This window comes from Globicephala melas, chromosome 4 (assembly GCF_963455315.2).
Source record: "Globicephala melas chromosome 4, mGloMel1.2, whole genome shotgun sequence".
NCBI classification, from domain to species: Eukaryota; Metazoa; Chordata; class Mammalia; order Artiodactyla; family Delphinidae; genus Globicephala; species Globicephala melas.
In genome coordinates, this window is record NC_083317.1 from 103,509,371 (window position 1) to 103,531,082 (window position 21,712).

A 21,712-nucleotide genomic window follows, 5' to 3' on the forward strand; every position below is an offset into this window, starting at 1 on the left:
CTTTACACCACATCCCCTCAGCTTAACTTAAAATGCTTGTGCATATTACAGAGCATACTTATTTCAAAATCCTCAGGAATTTTTCTTCAGAAGTCATATATCTATATTTCAGCGCCCAGCTAGACTTTACTAAGGAAGGTCTCTGTTTTCCTTTTCTATACTCATACCCCTTTCTTCCAACTGCCTAGCATATTGCTATGCATTCAACAAATGACTACTGAGTGAATGAGAACATGCATTAATATGGTGAAAGCCCAGCTGGATTAGCAATGAGGAGGTTGGAGTCCCAGCTCTACAACTAAGTAACTGTGTTACTTCAGGCAAATCTGTGGGTCTCAGTTTTCTCATTATAAAACGGTTATGGGTAATCCTAATATTTATAATGGAACCATAAAAGATCCAGAATTGCCAAAGCAATCCTGAGGGAAAGAAAAACAAAGGAGGAGGCATAACCCTCCCAGATTTCAGACAATACTACAAAGCTACAATAATCAAAACACTGTGGTATTGGCACAAAAACAGACATATGGATCAATGGAACAGAATAGAGAGCCCAGAAATAAACCCACACACCTATGGTCAATTAATCTTTGACAAAGGAGGCAAGAATATACAATGGGGAAAAGATAGTCTCTTCAGCAAGTGGTATTGGGGAAGTTGGACAGCCACACGTAAATCAATGAAGTTAGAACACTCCCTCACACCCTACACAAAAAATAAACTCAAAATGGCTTAAAAACTTAAACATAAGATATGACACCATAAAACTCCTAGGAGAGAGCATAGGCAAAACATTCTCTGACATAAATCATACCAACGTTTCCTTAGGTCAGTCTCCCAAGGCAATAGAAGTAAAAGCAAAAATAAACAAATGGAACCTAATCAAACATAAGCTTTTGCACAGTAAAGGAAACCATAAACAAAATGAACAGACAACCTACGGACTGGGAGAAAACATTTGCAAAAAATATTTGCAAATGATGCAACCAATAAGGGCTTAATTTCCAAACTATACAAACAGCTCATTCAATTCAATAACAACAAAAACAACCCAATCGAAAAATGGGCAGAAGACCTAAATAGAGGTTTCTCCAAAGAAGACATACAGATGGCTAACAGGCACATGAAAAGATGCTCATCATCACTAATTATTAGAGAAATGTAAATCAAAACTACAATGAGGTATCACCACCTCACACCAGTAAGAATGGCTATCATTAAAAAATCTACAAATAATAAATGCTGGAGAGGGGGTGAAGAAAAAGGAACCCTCCTACAGTGTTGGTAGGAATGTAAATTGGTGCAGCCACTGTGAAAAACAGTACGGAAGTTCCTCAAAAAACTAAAAATAGAGTTGTCATATGATCCAGCAATCCCACTCCTGGGCATATACCCAGACAAAACTATAATTTGAAAAGATACAAGCACCCCTACATTCATAGCAGCACTATTTACAATAGCCAAGACATGGAAGCAACCTAAATGTCCACTGACAGATGAATGGATAAAGAAGATGTGGTACATATATACAGTGGAATACTACTCAGCCATTAAAAAGAACGAAATAATGCCATGTGCAGCAATATGGATGGACCTAGAGATTATCATACTAAGTGAAGTAAGTCAGAAAGAGAAGGACAAATACCATATATCACTTATATGTGGAATCTAAACAACAACATAAATGAACATATCTATGAAACAGACACAGACTCATAGGCATAGGGAACAGACTTGTGGTTGCCAAGGAGGAAGTGGGGTGGGGGAGGGAAGGATTGGGAGTTTGGGATTATCAGATGCAAACTATTATACATAGGATGGATAAACAACAGGGTCCTACTGTATAGCACTGGGAACTATATTCAATATCCTGTGATAAACCATAATGGAAAAGATATGAAAAAGAATATATATATATATAAAATATATATAACTGAATCACTTTGCTGTACAGCAGAAATTAACACAACATTGTAAATCAACTATACTTCAATAAAATTTAAAAAGTGATTATGGGGACAGGAAGTAGATGGACTATTTGACTTCTATGATCTCTGAGATGCTATGAAAATTTAAATATTATTTTGATTGGGCTGATCATAGCCTTACTTTACTCCACTGGGGATGAGAGAGGAGATGAATGAGAATTCCAAAGAGAAGAATGTTAAACACAAGACAAATACAGAGACCAAATAAATAAATACCCAACAGGCAGAAGAGAGCCATTGTGTCTGGAAAACATAATAAAGCAAAGGAGAATCAGAGAGAGTAGAGATGTCCTGGGTGAGGCTAGAAATGGGTATCTATCAAGTAGATGTAAAGAGGTTAAAAGGCTGAATGAAAATGTGGACAGCTTAATAACTAGAAAAACTGCATCAGTGGCTAGGCATGTGCAGCATTTTTTTAAAAATCTGCTCTTCGGTTTGCTATTCAAGCTTGAAATCAAATGTTAAGAACGTCAGCATTGAGACTGTTTAAGATCATGTGAAAGAAAATGAGATGTAAAATAACAACTTCCTGTAGAAATAAAAACAGAAGCTCCTGGTATTAAAAAGGAAATTAATACTACCAATGTTTGACCATTAGAAACCTATTTTCCCATACTTTTTTCTCCATTTCTGGGGTGGGGGGGGCAGGGGTGGTATGACAATTTTAATCAAGATATTTTTCCTGAATAAGTCTAATTTTGTTAAAGATTTTAATAATTCCAAGTAATACTGCACTGGTTTCATTAAAATGAGGTTTTAGCCGACAAACCACATAATAGATAAAATGGTGATGTAAGGAGGTCTATCCAGGCCTTCACTAATAAGCTCCTTTGGATAATATGAACTTATGGAAGGCAGTGAACCAAAGTGTCCAGTGTGGTGTTAGGGCTAGGATTCATCTGAGGAGCTTAAGGAAAAGAAAGCCAAGTTCAGCTTGAAACTTCAGGAAAAAAATGGTACCTCTTTAGAAAAGAAGATCTCTGAAATTAAAAAATAACACTTGAGGCAACTAACAGTTCTTGGATTATTGGATGTAAAAGTTTTCAGCTAGGATCCAAAACTGAAGTGACAGTTTAAAAGATTAAATCAACAGGAGCACATGGTTGATAAAAGGCCAGAACAATTCCATTTTGAAAAGAACCAAAATTTTAAAGGGATTTGATATTTAAGAGCCATTTTTAGAAATCTCCTGATGAAATCTTTGATACTAAAACTGCAGAGAAGAAACTTACTGTTAATCCATGTTATATAACTTTGAATCCAGTCTGCCCTTCATCTTCTACCAAAGAAAAGGACCTAATTTAACCAAAATCTAAAAAGAAATTTTTTCAGGGAAGAAACATTGTGTGTGTGTGTGTCTATTAAAGACCAACATACCTGCTTCATCATAGGACACAGTCAATTTTTCTAGCATTTCTCGGTCAATTGATAGAATCTGCTGTTCGAGGATGGTCTGGTAAGACAAAACACTATTTTCTTTGTCTTTCTCGTAGTCTTGAAGATGCTGTTTAAGGGCCTCTGGGAGTCGAGATTTTACATATTCAGCTGCCGTCTGCAGATAAAACAAGTAGAGAACCCCATGAGTATTTCTCATCTTAGGCTTTTCACTTCCCCTCAGGTGCTGTAGTGAGAACTCAAAGTACTGTGGAACCAACCCTTGAGACAATCACATCCTTGTCACTGTTGTCATTTTTAGACTCTACTGTACCAAGTAAGGTTGATCTTCAAATACACAGAATTACAGACCTCTAAGAGTTTTCTATCAGGTTTAAAGGTACAAAAGATGATGGACTGGCATTCATGGAGTCGAACTCAGAGTTTCAGCTATTCCACTGAACCCAGAAGACCCTGTGATAGTAATTTTACTGGATATAAATCGGACTCGCCCTAATCTAGAATGCATAAGCTAGTAACTCATCTCAGCAGTAAGCCGTCCTATGCTGTGGCATCCAAACCTCTGCTTTGCTTTGTTGTTCTCTGCTCATTAATGCTTATGCAGGAACTCTTGTGAAGTAAACAAAACGGAAAGCCCTCTGCTAGGGCTGATAACGGAATAATAGGAGAAACAGAAAACGAAGAGACCTAAAACAAATATGCCTCAACCTGAAAAGAACTGTTCACCACTTAAATACCTTGGCCTTTATATATTTTATTCTTAACTTTTTTTGCCCTGCTTCTACATTATCTGCACAGTGTACTCCCAACTAGTAACATCTGAAATTACACACACTGACTTTCAACCAGGTAAGCAAGCTTCCCTTGGAGGTAGGAAGGAAGACATCTGTACTTTGAAAAAGACCTTCCCAAAGATTCTGATACATTCTTTTGGTGGACTGGGGCCATAGCACACTCTTTTCCCTTCCAGTTAAGAATCACAGTTAAAGTTAAGTAGAACTTTAAGGGAGAAATTAAGTAATACGGCAGCATGTATGACTCAGGAGAATTGAAATTCTTAAAACATATCTCTTGAGAATACCAAGAGTTTTGGCATCTTCTTACAGTGCAGTCCTCCATCATATGTATAGGGTCTAAGGTTGATAAATAAATGAAGGCATACATATATTGTTTAAAATTATACTCACAATCACTAGAAAACTAAAATAAAAGAAACTGTTAAACAGGATTGTCTCTGGGGTATGGGCCCAGAATAAGGTGAAGACACATCTACATAGTTTAATATTTTTTAAAAATTCCTGTAATTAAAAAAAATTATCTTTAAAATATGTTCTTTTGGTAAAGAACCTTCGTAGTTTTCCTTCTAAATGTTAGCACAGTTTAGGATGAAAAGAAACTTGCCAGAACAATGACAACTGACTTCTCAGGAAAAACTCACTGGGAAGTGGTGGGAAAGTTATATTTCAGTCTTCAGAGTAGCCAAATATAGCACACAACACTTCATTTCCAGACTTACATTTGGATCCCCTAAGTCGGTTGCTGATGAAATTACAACTTTAAAATATCACCAAACACTGTTCATTTTCTCTGCCAGCCAGCTACTGCAGAACAAATAAAATTATTCCATAGAATGTAAATGGACTCAGCACATTAGCACAACATATTTAATTCTAGAGTTTCATAACAATTTTCTCCTGACAATGGAGAATGAAGAGACATCCTGCAGAATAACTCTTTTAAAATTCACACTACCTTGCTATTCAGTGTAACACGTCTTTAATTTTTTTCCTTGGAAATATCTATGAGGTACAGGAAATAATTCCATAATGCACGTTTAACAAATATTGGTGTATTCAGTATAACTGAAAGCATACCACACGTTTCCTTCCTATTGTGTCCACTGATTTACTCTTTTAATTCAAATCATGGTGGAGGTCTTGGAACCGGGCCTATATTTTTTACTACAGTGGAGTTAAATTTTGGCATTTCATTTCTAAAACAGTATAACTTCATGTATAGTCAGCCCTCTGTATCTGTGGGTTCCACATCTGTGGATTCAACCAGCTGCAGACAGAAAATATTTGGAAAGAAACCCTGCCCCACCAGCCCAGGTAGGTGCCCTCAGCCAGCACCAGAGCTCCTCCAACGTGGCCCTCAGCCTTGCCCATCCCATCCGGCACCCTTGGCAGGCACCGGCAACCCCCCAAAGCAGCTCCCGCCCCAGGGGTCAGCCCTGCACACCAGAGCACCTGCAACACTTGTAGCCAGTCCTTACAGCCAGCTGTACTGGGGGCCAGCCCTGCACACCAGTGTGGCCTCAATAAGAGGACCATTTTCTTACACCATATACAAAAATAAACTCAAAATGGATTAAAGACTTTAAGGCCTGAAACCGTAAAACTCCTAGAAGAAAACACAGTCAGTATGCTCTTTGACACTGATCTCAGCAATATTTTTTTGGCTCTGTCCCCTCAGGAAAAGGAAACAAAAGCAAAAATAAACAAATGGGACTACATCAAACTAAAAAGCTTTTGCACAGCAAAACAAAAAGGCAACCTAATGAACAGGAGAAGCTATTTGCAAATGGTGTATCTGATAAGGGGTTATTATCCAAAGCATATAAAGAAGTCATACAATTAAATTTTAAAAATCCATTTAAAAAATGGGCGGAGGGGCTTCCCTGGTGGCGCAGCGGTTGAGAGTCCGCCTGCCGATGCAGGGGACACGGGTTCGTGCCCCGGTCCGGGAAGATCCCACATGCCGCGGAGCGACTGGGCCCGTGAGCCATGGCCGCTGAGCCTGTGCGTCTGGAGCCTGTGCTCCGCAACGGGAGAGGCCACCACAGTGAGAGGCCCTCGTACCGCAAAAAAAAAAAAAAAAAAATGGGCGGGGAACCTGAATACACATTTCTCAAAAGAAGACATACAGATGCCCAACTGACACATGAAAAGATGCTCAATGTCATTAATCATCAGGGAAATGCAAATCAAAATCACAATGAGATATCACCTCACACCTGTCAGAATGGCTGTCATCAAAAAGACCACAAATAACAAGTGTTGGTAAGGGTGTGGAGAAAAGGGAACTCTTGTGCACTGTTGGTGGGAATGTAAATTGGTGCAGCCACTATGGAAAACAGTATGAAGGTTCCTCAAAAAATTAAAAATAGAACTACCAAACGATCTAGCAATTCCACTTCTGGGTATTTACCCAAGGGAAAAAACCCACTAATTCAAAAAGATATATACACCCCTATGTTCACTGTAGCACTATTTACTATAGCCAAGATATGGAAGCAACCTAAAAGTCCAGTAATGCATGAATGCATAAAAGAAGATATGGTATATATATGTACAAAGGAATATAACTCATCTATAAAAAAGAATGAAATCTTGCCATTTGCAACAAAATGGTATTATGCTACGTGAAATAAATTAGGCAAAGACAAACACTATGTGATCTCATTTATATGTGGAATCTAAAAAACAAACAAACAAACCAAAGAACACAGAAACAGACTTATGGATATAGAGAACAAACTGGTGGTTGCCAGAGGAGAGGGAGTGGGAGGTTGGGTGAAATAGGTGAAGGGGATTAAGAGGTGCGAACTTCGAGTTATAAAATAAATAAATCATGGAGATGTAATACACAGCATAAGGAATATATAGGCATCCCTTGTTTTATTGTGCTTCAATTTTTTGTTTTTGTTTGTTTGTTTTTAAGAGTTGAAGGTTTGTGGCAACCCCACATTGTAAGATAATAAGTATTTTTTTCAGAAAGTCTTCATTTTAAGCCATGAAATTGTTTCTGTAAATTGTTTTTTTTTAAACTTTTTATTTTATATTGGAGTATAGTTGATTAACAATGTTGTGTTAGTTTCAGGTGTACAGCAAAGTGATTCAGTTATACATATACATGTATCTATTCTTTTTCAAATTTTTTCTCATTTAGGTTCTTACATAATATTGAGCAGAGTTCCCTGTGCTATACAGTAGGTCCTTGTTGGTTAGCCATTTTAAATATAGCAGTGTGTACATGTCAATCACAAACTACCTAACTATCTTACTCAGTGGACTCAGCGGATGAAAAAAATAAAGTATTTTTAAATTGAGTTACATTACATTGGTTTCTTAAGACATAATGCTATTGCACACTTAATAGACTATAATGTAAAAATAACTTTTACACGCAATCGGAAACCAAAAAATTCGTGACTCACTTTATTGCAATATTTGCTTTATTGCGGCAGTCTGGAACCAAACCCACAATATCTCGGAGGTATGATTTTAGTTGATAATACTGCAATAATTTTGTATGGTGACAGACGGTTACTGAACTTACTGTAGTGATCATTTTGTAACGTACTTGATTGTTAAATAACTATGTTGTACACCTGAAACTAACATAATACTGTATGTCAACTATACTTCAATTTTTTTAAATTCCAAAAAAATACCAGAGAGTTCCCAAAAGCAAAAAGTGAATTTGTCATGCCAGCAACTATTTACATAGCATTTACATTGTATTTAACAACTATTTACATAGCATTTACATTGTATTAGGTATTATAAGTGATCTAGAGATGATTTAAAGTATATGCATAGGTTATATGTAAATATTACACCATTTAATATGCAACTTGAGTGACTCATATTTTGGTATCCAAGAACCAATCCTCTGTGGATACTGAGGGACTACTGTATAGAGTTCTTTCCTCTGGGTAAGATTTTTAAAGAGGAATAGAAAGAAACAACTCTAGCAAAATACTAGCTTCTATCAAGATATTTCAAGAAATCACCTTTATACTGAGGTGATTCTCTAAATGTATTCAAATGTCAGTCAAAACCTTATGTTCAAGCATAAACCTATGCCAAAAAACAGGATGTCATACAAATACCTTATGATCTCGCTTATATGTGGAAAATAAAAACAAAACAAAAACACAAAAACCAAACTCATAGATACAGAGAATAGACTGGTGGGTGCCAGAAGTGAGCAAAATGGGTGAAAGTGGTTAAAAGATATCAAACTCCCACTTACAAAAAAAAATAATAAGTCCTGGGGTTATAATGTACAGCATGCTGACTGTAGTTAATAAGGCTGTACTGCTTAGTTGAAAGTTGATAAGAGAACAGATTTTAAACATTTTCATCACAGGAAAAAAATGCATAACTATGTGTGGTTAACTAGACCTTATTGTGGTGGATCATTTTGCAACATATACAAATATTGAATCATTATGCTGTATACCTGAAACTAATATATCATATCTCAATAAAAAAACAGGCTGTCATATTATTAACTGAGATTGGAATTATTGCACAAGTGATAGATAATACAAATAGCAATTTAAGTCTTAAAACTTCACTAGAATTCTAAAAATGAAGTGAAAAACAAAATTAAAATATAGGATTACTTATCTATTCTTTAATCAATGATAAGTGCTACTAGAAGTTTAAGTCCTAAATTGCATATTCTTATAACCTAACTATCAGAAACAGTACTTTGTTACGATTTTCAGTGTCTTGCATTTGTGCGGTACTTTATACTTTTCTGAGCAATTTATGCTGTTATCATTCTGTATCTTCAAAATAACTTTGAGTGAAAGTAGGCAAATTATGGATTTGGCCGATCCTTCACATCCTTCAAAGTAGGCTCAAATGCTATAAACTCTGTCAGTGAACCCACCTAATAGCAACCAACAGTCTTTCAAGTATTTATAGAGGTACAGGTATTTTAGCTCCCCAGTTTGGCTGATGTAAAGACTGTATCTTACACATCTTGTGTTCTCCCAGCTCCCAGTTCAGTACTTTCTACCATAGAAGCTTAATATCTTCACTGTATCCAAGAATCAGGGACTTTGAGATAGCTTTTAGAGAAAACTTTTGGACAGTTCATAATTCTTTGCCTGCAATCAGAACTTCCTTTCATGATTCTAGAAACAGCATACAAGTCTGGTTTTCTACTGGCAAATGGAACTACACCTGGTCTTCAATCATTACTGGAGCCATTATTTTAGGAAGTAAATGGCTGAAACCCAAATCATCATTCACATGCCAACATGGTAAATTATGTACTTCATATACAAAGCTGTATATGAAGCTTTATTTAACGACTTCCTCTCCATAATTGTTTGTTCTTTTCCATTCTTGCCTTTATTTCTTCATTTGGCAATGAACTCAATTCTGCTAGGGACTCTCTGAGCAGTCATGTAGAATGCCTCAGAATTGTGTCCGAGTGAAGGGTTGCCTTGAGGGGTGTTAACTCCTCCTGGGCATTCAGGTTTTGCTTGTCTGAACTGCTGAGTAGGTTCCCAAACATACCCCAGGTGGTGGCAGAGAAGCCTCAGGACAGAAAGGGGAAGACACAGGTTCATCAGTTCCGGTTACATCTGGGAAGATGGTTAACAGCTAGAATAAAAAGATGAGCTAAAAGCTTGTGAGGTAGGGCACAAAAGGTGCCCAAAGCACCTTCTTACGGAATGTGCATACATTCATATCACCCATGCCAACTTCAGTCTGGAAGACAGAAAAGGGCTAGAGTTATACTATACCTGTAAAAGGACTCAATGGATGAAAACGATAAAAGAAGCAGATGATTGAGGATCTAAATTCTGGGAACCTAGTGGATAGAATGCTGACCTAGTAGGTCATTATGCTAAAATGCTATTTACTATAACAGTTGAATGTTCTTTAAGAAGTAACCAGTGTATATGAAAGAGTTTGGTGGGGGACAGGGAGGGAGAGTGCAAAAAAAAAAGTGCATTTCAAAAGCTGCTAAACGCTTCACAGTTCATCTTAAAAAGAAAACATGTTAGCCAGCCAATTCTAATTTATTGAGCATCTGCTGAGTGAAGCACATTAGATTTGACACTGTTGGGAGAACAGACCTCTGCCATCAACCTGCAGTTTTAACATGCAAACAGCACACACAGGTGAAACACTGGAAAAACACATTTTACAAACTAACACAAAAACAGACATGAATCTTGAGATGAATTTTGTTTAACATATGAGCTACTGTGAGTGCTGAGCGGCCTCTAGGGAGAGAAATTAAAGAGGGCAGAAGAAAAAGAATCAGGAAATCATTCCGGTGTTTAAGGATCAGTTTCGAGGTAAGAAGTTTTTGCTGGAGGAAAGAAAAGCAATCTAGAAAGTAGTGAATGTGAGTTCATGGGGAGAAATCATAAAAGAAGGTGATGAAACTAGGAGTCTGAGAGAGCTGGCAGGTGGAGAAGTTTTAACTCCCTGTTAAACCGGGGAGCTTTGATTTGTAGCAGTTAGTAACAGGAAACAACCGAAACATCAAAAAGAGTGAATAAATTATCAAATCTTGTCTGAGTAAGAATGTGCTTGCTGTTGAGCTTAAAATGCACTGAAAGAGAGAAAGATTAAAGCAGGGAGACAAGTAAAAAGTCTGAAGGAAAGGAAAATGGCCTTCTACACTGTGATTGGAATATAAATCGGACACTTTTGGGACAGCAAATGAAAAAAAGTAACAAAAACTTTAAAGTAATTTACACTTTTAACCTAGTAATTGTCTTTCCAGGAATTTATTTTAAGAAAAAGTTAAAGATGAGCATAAAGACTTGTGTAGCAAACATGTTTATCAAGGTATTATTCAAGATAATAAATGTCTACAAATTGGTTGATTATGTCATGGGATAGCCAAGAAATGGAATACAATGCAGCTATTAAAAATCATGTTATGAAAGAATACTAATAATGTAGGAAAACGTTTATAATGAAGAGCAGATTACAAAGCAGTTTGTTTACGACACATATGAGGGGAAAATGGTTGAATTACGTTAATATGAATCATTAGTTATCTCAGACTAGTAAGAGTTTGGGTGATATTTTTTCTCTATGCAGTTTTCTTCATTTTCCAAATTTTCTAAAATAAAAAAAATAGAAAAATGATTGACCGCTTTCTATGTGCCAAGCACTGTGCTGAATGCTTCACATGTGTTTACTTATTTCACCCTCACGAAAACACTTACTGGTTTTCACAGATGAGGAAACAGACTCAGAGAAGTTACGTAATTTATCCTTGGTTACGCAGTGAGTCGTGGATTGGAGCAGGAATCACCAAATGCTTTTGAACCAGAAAAGAAAAAAATTTTTGTATTTTAAAAAGAAGGCAATGCCTACTGTGGTCCCTTCTCTTGCAGGGTAAAGCAGCCCCAGACTAGGATAAAGCCATTGAGAAGAGAATAAAAGAGCACATGAGCAAAGCCTGGTGACAGATGGAAAAGAAAAACCCATAAAATGGCTTCAGTGTTGCAAAACTGGAAGCTAAAGATGATGGAGATGCTATTGAAAACAATGGGAAAACAGAGTACAGTGAAACGTATTAAATTTACTTTGAACACTTAACTGTAAGCCTGAAAACCATCCACCTCTCTGTATTTTATGGAATATCCACCACCCCTTAAAAAAAGAAAAACCTCTAGGAGGAAAAAGTATTATTTTACAGAACTCCAAAGAAAAATATCATACTAATGATTTTGGTTACAAGTTCCAGGGAGGCAAAAGTTATTTCCAAGAAAAGATATTAAATTAAATTGTAATAGAGCCTCCATTAGAGAAAGATCAGGAGTAAATTAGAACTATGTTCAAATCACTTTTAGTATTTTTCTCTAGGACTTTGCCAACGGTAAGTTACTATTCATTTTAACTTTAACAGATTTAAAATAAAAATAGGCTTCTGATGTCCTTAACCATGAAAACATGCCTTACAATTTTTATTTAGTACTGCATATTTCATAGTTGTAGGAGGTTTTTTTGCTCCCTTCTTTTCAATCAAATGTTCTATTTTACTACCAAGTCTAAGACCTAGTATACAGTATACAATTTTATATTTTAAAAAATTAGGTATGGTATTCAAAGGAAAGAAAGCTTCCCCTATACTCAATAAATTCTTACTTAGAAGATATTTTTTAAATCAAGGAATGGATTTTATCATTAAGTTTGTAATGAGTTGTTATAAATGTTGATCCTGATGTAAAGACCCAATTTCAAAGCAAATTTGAAAAACCAACAGATGAGATTCTAAGATTACAAAACCTTGAAAATGCATCTTAAGAAGAAATACCCACTTTTGCCTCAAGGATGGTCCAGGCTGTGCTTTGCCAAGATAAGAAGTTTCAGGATTTTAATATCTTTCCAATTATCTGATTTTATAAATTACCCTTCCCCCTTCATTTTATTTAATGTGCGCGCGCACACACACACACACACACACACACACACACACACAGAGTAATTTGGCAGAGAGACATCCTCAAGCTCCACTGAAATGAATGGGACGAATAATTGATGGCAGCGCCTTTCAGTTTATATTTACACAATATATATGCCTGGCTTGGAACACACAGTGCTGCTGCTTCTGATATGAGTGTCGATTATGAATGGACACAGGCTTCTAAGACTGGATCAAAAGGAGACTAAAGCAAAGGGGCTGATCCTGGGACCCATGCTAAGCCTAAATTTAACATTGATGTCACACACAATAAGGTGCTATATCTGGCTCCAAGGGCATCTGATCAGTGACCCTCTGAGGAGAAGCAGATTTTGACAATGAGGAAGACACACAAGGGAGGTTAGGTGGGAAATCAATTCTGCAAATGCTGAGTAGAAAAGAGCTGAATTTTAGGAAACAGTACCTCAGGGATGGTCGCTAGGTATTCAGGAGATAAAAGAGAGATCATAAAGCAGATCATTCAAAATTCGTGCCACAGGAGGACAGAAGAGAGGAGGAGGTAATATTTTTATCGCAGACTCACCTGCCCTTGAAGGGAGGTGAGTGCACATGTGCAGAGTTGACAGCAGCCAGCATGGACGGCACGTGAATTTACTTAGGTCCACCTTGGCATCCATCTTCCTTAGGGTAACATACCATTAACTTTTGACAACTGCTCTTTGGCTCCAGGCACTTCAAAACAAAGTCAGAGCGAGCGCCCTTGCCCACCAGCAAGAGGACAGAGGCAAGGGAGTTGTTCTTTTCTCTCGCCTGCCAAGAGTGTCATTTCTTTCCATTTTTAGTCTTTGCCACTTCTAACCTGGAGGGGTTATTTAAATAAGAAAAACCTCTTTGAGAGGATGATCTTGCACTCCTGAATTCATAATTCTGTCTCAAGAAGGCAAATTTGATTCCTTCGAGACACACGGCATCAGGAAAAAGTCTCAGACTTAAACCTGAAGAGTGTCAATGCTATCCTATGCTTATTATGGAGATTTGAGATTGCTCTGGAGAACCAAAGCTGTGGACGTGCAAATGCTAGTCAGTTGTGTGGCAAAATGACCACCACAGAGGGCATGACACTCAGCATGCTAGGGACTCGGAGCCATATACCCTAACCTACTTAATATGGAGAGTGAAGTTTTCATTTAGTTTAAACACTAAGATGACGACTGCTAAGTTATAGGTTCAGGACAATTCCTCCGGGATTCCTCAAGGGACAAACCTTTAATAACTCTATCAGTCATCTGATCCGTATGTAATCTGAGGCATATTCACATGGTAGCACCAAGCACGCTATAGCATGAAAATATAATTAAAACTCCACTTCTTGAATGATGGCTTCCCTGAGAGCCGATGGAGGCCTTATATATCTATATCTATCTATATCTATATCTATATATCTATATATAGATATATATCTCGCAGTACGGCGGTATCAAATACTGTTTAGCCATGTGGTCCATGTTCTTATTATCTTGGTGAAATCTACATTCAAACTCTAAGGGATTAAAGATTTATATTTTTACAGTCTAAAGAAAAGTTGAGGTTATTTCGCTACTACTACTACTAAAGCGATGATTAATAAATTCTTTGGCCCTCAGTTACCACACATATTCCAGAGAGTCGGGGGAACAGGCCATACTATATTAGTTCCACGGTCCTTCTTTTTTCTTTTTCTTTTCTTTTAAAGCACATACACACATCTAAGTTCTCCTGAGAGATGGCAACTTTAAAAACTGCCAACCAGTAGAGTTTTTCTTAAACCTGTCGAGAAAACAAGCAGCACGCAGCCAGAGTGGTCTTGTTAAATCTGTGTGATAGGTGAGTTCCTTTGTCTTCAGCAGTTACAAAAAGAAGTAAGATATTGTTTCACATTCTATACACTTGAGATCATTAGAAGAAAAACGTTTGTTTACAGAAAGAAAAATATTCCCTATTTGAAAGGAAATTAATTACTGATAAAATTCCCTTCCATTTCTGAATGTTGGGCTATAAAGCTTGACAAAAATTTAACTTCCATGAGCGCTATACAAATGTATTCTAGAAAGTTCCACGCATAACGCTAACTAAAAATGTCCTTGGGGATTCAGGAAGCCAATGGGACCAACTGTTATAACGAATTATAAAATACGCATGAATTATTAATCAAAAAGGACTCTGTAGCTATGACAATAGAGCAGTCCCTCAGGGAGTCAGCCAAAAGCTCCTAGCTGGCAACAGGGCCAGAGAACCCCTCCTGGGCCTCACTTGACTCCTGCCCATAGCTTCCTATCAGGCTCTTTAGGGAGCACATCCAGAGAGCAGGTGTAGCCACGATGGTAGGGAACCACAAGGCCAATGCCAGTTGGGTTGATGCCCCCAATTTGACATGGCTTTAAGAACTGCCTTCAAGGGACTTCCCTGGTGGCTCAGTGGTTAAGAATCCGCCTGCCAATGCAGGGGACACGGGTTCGAACCCTGGTCCAGGAAGATCCCACATGCCACGGAGCAACTAAGCCTGTGTGCAACAACTACTGAGCCCATGCGCCACAACTACCGAGCCCACGAGCCACAAGTACTGAAGCTCGCGCGCTTAGAGCCCATGCTCTGCAACGAGAAGCCCATGCACCGCAATGAAGAATAGCCCCCACTCGCGGCAACTAGAGAAAGCCCACGCGCAGCAACGAAGACCCAACAGAGCCATAAATTAATTAATTAATTTTTTAAAAAAAGTGCCTTCAAAACCAGTATGAGATTTAGGCTCCTTGTATGTGCAGTGGGGGGCTGGAAAAGGGTCCATCTTTCTGTCCAGGAATCTGATCTAACGTAGTGTGATTTGAGGAACCCAAGAAGGATCCCTGCCCCCAAATCATTTTCCCTTTTGGCTTTGAGCCCTGAAATTCTAACATTACAGCTTGCAATCTCTGGTTTATGCCAGTTCTTCCCCTTCCCAAAAGGCAAATATTTTAAGGAAGAGTAATACATCAAGAAATGGTCAGTCTTAGTGTGGACATGTTGATCAGATTTTTACACACAGGGAGGGGGAATGAGAAGCAGGAAAGCACCCAGAGAAATCCCTGGGAATAAGGTGTAAAGTTGGCAAGTAAAGGTCAGGAGAGACAAATGTTGTCTACTCAGAAATTTAACCCTGTATAGAGGAAAACACAAAAATCTGTACTGCCTGAAAGTTTTATTTAGTCTTCACCACCACTGGCTCTACCCGCAAGACCAACCATCAAAACTATTGTGAGGTTAACCTGAGAAGGAAAATGTAACTTGTTGCACCTCACACGTAGGTCAATAAAGAATGCATTCGGTAGCCATCTACCGCATATTGCTTTTTTTTTTTTTTTTTACTTACTAAATTTATATCATACCCCTTTCCAGACAGGATATGAGGCAACTGATCACAACACTGTACTTTCTATGTTAATTAATTTATAACATTGAAACTAAAAATGGAGTAACTTTAATATATTCTAAATATTACCTCTTAAGGAGCCTTCACAGTGCCTTTTATGTTAAAGGTGCACAATATATGTTTTTACATAAATGAATGAATGAAGTCAAACAACATGACCAATCTCAGTGGCACATTGTTTTAAAACTACTCCTGTACGGATAGGAGTCATCGCTTACGTTGCAAACGTATCTTCCAGAACAAAAGCTATTGCTGCCTCACTAGAGCTACCACAGCACCGCCCTTCATCAGACCTCTACTACAGCTCTCTACCACTTCATTCATAGTGTCTCCATCTAGTCATCTATTTGCCTCATCACTAATTTATGAGCAACTAGCAGGTAGGACAAAAGTTTTTTCACATATGACGGTTTCCCTAATATCTAGCCCAGTGCAGGCATGCTGGAAGAAAATGATGGAGAGGGGGTGCTTTAAAACTAGGCGTAAAACCCTGCGAGTGATCATTCTATAGAGCCACAAACATAAAAGAAAAAAGGACCAGGCCCCCCTGTGATTCTTTCTATCACTCTGACATTTGCCATAAGGCATATAGATGTCATACTATTTTATATTTCTTGAACACCAAATCTTGTTTAATACCATAGAAACAGGACGGCTGGTTTAGGCAGAGCCAGAGTTTATCTCAAACCAAGAAAGTGTTTCTTGTAATTTATGTATAATTTCGAACCTAAATGAAAATCTGACGAGAGCAATGGATCCTCTTCCCAGAAACACACACAAAATATCTAGCGTCCCATTTTAGGAACCCAGGTATGAAGTTCATGAACCGGATCACCTTGAAGTCTTATTAGATCCAAGCATGAAAAGGGCACTAGGTACAGGGCTGTAGCTTTTCCTACAAAATAATGTGGTTAGACTTGGTCAGTATTTCTCAAGGGTGGTACTCCAACCGCTTCCGAAGCACCTGGGAGCGGGGGAGGGGTGTCTTAAAAACGCAGAATATGGGTCCTGCTCCATAGTTAGTAAATCACAATTTTTCAGGTAGGACCCTAGAATCTGCTTTTTAAACTTGTGCTACATTTCAACAAGCTCACTGAAGGGTGAAACCCACGGTTTCTACCCCTTTGAGTTCTGATTTTATAACATCTAGGCACATGTGTTCTTACAAAGCTAGACCACAAATTCTGATGTACATCCAGAGTTGTACCAGACTCTCCACAATAACAGCCCTCTGCATCCCCCAGGACTCAGTTTGGCAAGTAAACATTTTTAATTCTTGTAACAACCTTGACTGTGCGCAGCGACATTCCCACACGGCCTGTCTACCCGCAGTGCCACGGACTTTTTTTACGGCATCAAATTGCCAATCTGCTCAGCCTCTGAAAGGGTGAGCCCTCCCTAAAGCAACCTAACTGACCTTGAGTACTTCTGATACCAGGAGGACCTGGAACACTTTTCCAACAGCTTGTGGGCAATCAAGCAAATATCAGGAAGCTGTGTGAAACAGGCCACAGGATGACCTGTGGCAAAGCACCTTGAAAACACAGTGATTTCCTCTTGACTGAGCCCGTGCATGATCAGAGCACTAAGCTGACCTCTGCCGGGGACGGCGGATGGAATTGTGAAGCCTGGATAAGAGAAGCAAAATGCAGCAGAGAGGAAGGCAAATCAGCATTCCCAGCAGTGTTGCATAACTTTGCATACAGAGTTTGAAAGGGTATCTTATTTTAGCAAGAGAAAAATGGGATACCTAATTGTGTGGAAAAGCTATAATCTCAGCAGTGAATGCACCTGCTTGTGTAAATATAAAACGACACATTTTAAAATCTGAATGGGCAAATAGTTCAGAGAAAAATATACCCTTTCCCAAGTCCTGCTTCACCTCCAAAAGACGACAGCAGTACGAGCAGGCGTGCAGTCATGGGCTAGAACTAATCCTTTCCATTAATACTTGAGTGTCTACTATGTGTCAGGCACTGTGCTAGCCACTAGGAATAAATGGTGGGCACAAGTCAACATGTCTCTGCCCTCATGGGCCATTAAGCCCAGACCCACCCTGAGAATCCTTCTCAATACAGTATTCCAGGCAGCAACCCATCAACCAAAGTTAGCGTAGGAGATGAAACCTGTTCATGAGCCTTGGTCTAAATCCAGGGTGGCCAACTACAGTAAAAAACACCTGTTTTTGTGAATAAAGTTTTATTTGAACATGACCCCACCTAATCGTTCACATATTGTCTATGGCTGCTTCTGAACTTCAACGGAAGCACTGAGCAGTGAGATAGAGTCTGTATGGTACACAAAGCCTAAAATATTTACCGTAGGGCTCCTTACAGAAAGTTTACCAAACCCTGGTATAGATGAATTGCCAAACTAAAGCAAAATTAGCAGACGTGTGTGTGTGTGTGTGTGTGTGTGTGTGTATACAGTTGACGTTGTTTAGCTTGCATTTATTATTTGCCCTCACGTATTGAGCACTATGTTGGGTTTCAGGTGTACTAAAATCAGTTGTACAGAGTTGTCACCTTGAAAGAGCTCACAATCTAGCTACAGAAATGACTAAACAGATAATCACAAAACAATTTGATCAGTTCTAAAACTAAGTACATACAATTCGCTATGTAAACCCAACAAAGTGATTGAAAACTCTAACACCCCAGAGAGATTTCTTAAGCATTCTATTGCTTTCCACTTGACCACACAACCTAAAAAGTCAAGGAGAGTCTTGGACATTGCAGTCCTGTGGCAATCCTCAGAAGAAATGAGTGGATAAAAATGTAGCCACACAATATAAAGAGTGGCTGCTTGAACTTGATGTAACATTAAAAATTTAAAGGTCATTAGGCATTCTAAAAACAATGGGCAACTGGTGATGCCCCATAAAAAACTAACTTTAGCAACTTTGGATTCTCCAAACTGTCGTTTGTCAGGAACCACATAATCAGGAGAAAATGAATAAGGTTCCAAAGAGACATGTAAAGTTTGAATTAGGATTCACAGTAGATTGGCAGGGACATAATAAATTCATAATTATGGTAACCCACAGCTGCTTCAACCTTAGAAAATAATGAACTGCTTAGCGAGGGCTGCTGTCTCTGAAATGGCAAGCAAAAGCCATCTGCTATGGAACAGTGTCCTGTCTTTAGGTCCATATCCAAGGGAGACCCACCTCGAGATTTACTGTTGCAACAAGCAATTTCCAAATGTCATAAATCAGTATGGAAATCGTTAGACAAGAAAAAGTATAAACTTTGCCGTTCACAATACTCAATTATTAATTTCCTTTTATTCCCCAAGGTAGTACCTGTGATTCTTCTTCAAAACATACTGATCTGAATGCCCTAGGATAAAGAAGTCATTAAATAAGTCAACATGACTTATGACACCCACTCAACAAACGAAGCTTTCTTTTCTAACACAAATCGTATGTCCACATTCAGGCAATTAAATAGTGAAGGTTACTAGAATGTTAGAAGACAGGTGGCTGGCCATTTTTGCTTTGGATAGCTATTTATAAATTGAGTTGCCAGCTCTGAAATCATTCTTTCGAGAGACGTATGAAACAAAATTCTATATATAACACATTTTAACTTAATACTTTAATGGTACCCTTCCAAAGAACTAGATAAATTCTCAGGGCCCTTTTTTTGGTTCTTCAGTTAAAGAGAAAATTAAATTTGGATATATATGTGTGTGTCCTATGTAATTTTTCAAATGAAAGTTCTATAAATGATAGCTCAATTCCGTAATACCTCATTTAACAAGCGCCATCAGGGAATGAAGACTTCCACATAAGTGAATGTCCCAGTTAACTCAACTTTACTACTCTAAATGATGAAAAATTATTTTAACCTCTTTTGATGGAAATGTTTCTAAATTGAAACACATACTTCTGCAGTTTTTCAAAGAGAATGCGTGGAAGAAAATTCAGCATTTGGGGGGTTGATTTAAGGCCATTTTTGGAACATGAAGGGAGGGTTGTAACGTGCATGTCTCCTGCATATGAAGTTGATTCCTACACCAAATCACCCTGGTTACTGTAAGAAGCTCTGGGTTCTCCTTCCATAGGCAGATAATGCTGCTTCTAAGTGGCTACTTTAGGCACAATTATCTACCCTAAAGACTTGGAAAATGTTTAACTTTCTTATTGGAGAGAGGTGCATGGGCTTTGTGATGTTTCCCCTTAGTCCTTTTTTGTTAACCTCCTGGTCCATTATAGTGCTCCAGATAGCTGAAATGGAAAAATAAGGTCTATCCATCAGATAAGTGGAATATAAAAAGTCAGCAATGTGAATATTGAATGCATATCTATACTTTTTATTAGAAATCATAAAGAACTTCCCTTTAGATTCATATACTCCAAGAAAACCCATCAAAATGGCATGAATGGGCTTCCCTGGTGGCGCAGTGGTTGAGAGTCCGCCTGCTGATGCAGGGGACACAGGTTCGTGCCCCAGTCCGGGAAGATCCCACATGCCGCGGAGCGGCTGGGCCCGTGAGCCATGGCCGCTGAGCCTGCGTGTCTGGAGCCTGTGCTCTGCAACGGGAGAGGCCACAACAGTGAGAGGCCCGCGTACCGCAAAAAAAAAAAAAAAAGGCATGAATAAAACTGGTATCTTTTTTTTTTTTTATAAAGTTATTTAATCTATTTATTTAGGCTGCGTTGGGTCTTTGCTGCTGTGCGGGGGCAATCTCTATTTGCGGCGAGCGGGGGCTACTCTTTGTTGTGGTGCACAGGCTTCTCATTGTGGTAGACTCTCTTGTTGCGAAGCACAGGCTCTAGGTGCATGGGCTTCAGTAGTTGTGGCTCACGGGCTCAGTAGTTGTGGCTCACAGGCTCTAGAGCACAGGCTAAGTAGTTGTGGCACATGGGCTTAGTTGCTCCGCAGCATGTGGGATCTTCCCGGACCAGGGATCGAACCCGTGTCCCCTGCATTGGCAGGTGGATTCTTAACCACTGCGCCACCAGTGATGTCCCTAAAACTGGTATCTTTATATCTGTGATGTTCATAATGCACATGGAAGGGTCAACCAACATAAAGGACTCTTATGAAAATCTAAATGGTGTTGGTATGATTTGTCTTATGAAAACTTATATAGCTTTACATTCTTACCCAAATATTCATTAATTGAGCCAAAATTGAAAATACATCTTTCATCTCTGGTTCTTTAGCATTTTGTACAATATCAGGCATTAGGTAGGCACTCAAATGCTTGGCGAATAAATGAATCAAAAGACTTCAGTGTCACAGAAACATTTTAAAAATTCAATATCCAAATTTTAGATAATCAGTTTACTTTAAATCACTTAAATTACTAACTATATTTTTCTCCATTTTATAAGAAAAAAATCGTTTGCAATCTCAGAAGTTAGAGCTGTACACACTGGACGGACAATTTGCTCTAGTATCTGTGCTACTAGTTTTCACTATTCTCTATATGCGCTAAAGCAGTTAGAAAAGCAGTTAGAGTCTGGAAAGTTCCTAAAGTCATAGTTTAAATATTTTTATAAACAAGCACTATCAAACTTTCCAGTGTTATTCTATTACATACTGGAACATATAATCAATATTTAGTTCCATACATCTTATTTGCCCAATTAATGTTTGAAAACATTATTTGTGATTGACCAACTTCTTAAAATATTAAGAAAACAAATGTACAAGAATGAAAGAACAATACCAGG

The 21,712-nt window shown here is 38.3% G+C and overlaps 1 protein-coding gene across 3 annotated transcripts in view; it reads right to left on the bottom strand.

Moving 5' to 3' along the window:
• Window positions 1-21,712, bottom strand: part of PPM1L (protein phosphatase, Mg2+/Mn2+ dependent 1L) — a 413,670-nt gene that overhangs the window by 131,257 nt on the left and 260,701 nt on the right. For all 3 annotated transcript variants that reach the window (XM_060298468.1, XM_060298467.1, XM_060298470.1), the window contains one exon: window positions 3,366-3,540. In XM_060298468.1, coding sequence (XP_060154451.1) covers window positions 3,366-3,540 — 175 coding nt within the window. The remainder of the gene's footprint in view (window positions 1-3,365; window positions 3,541-21,712) is intronic.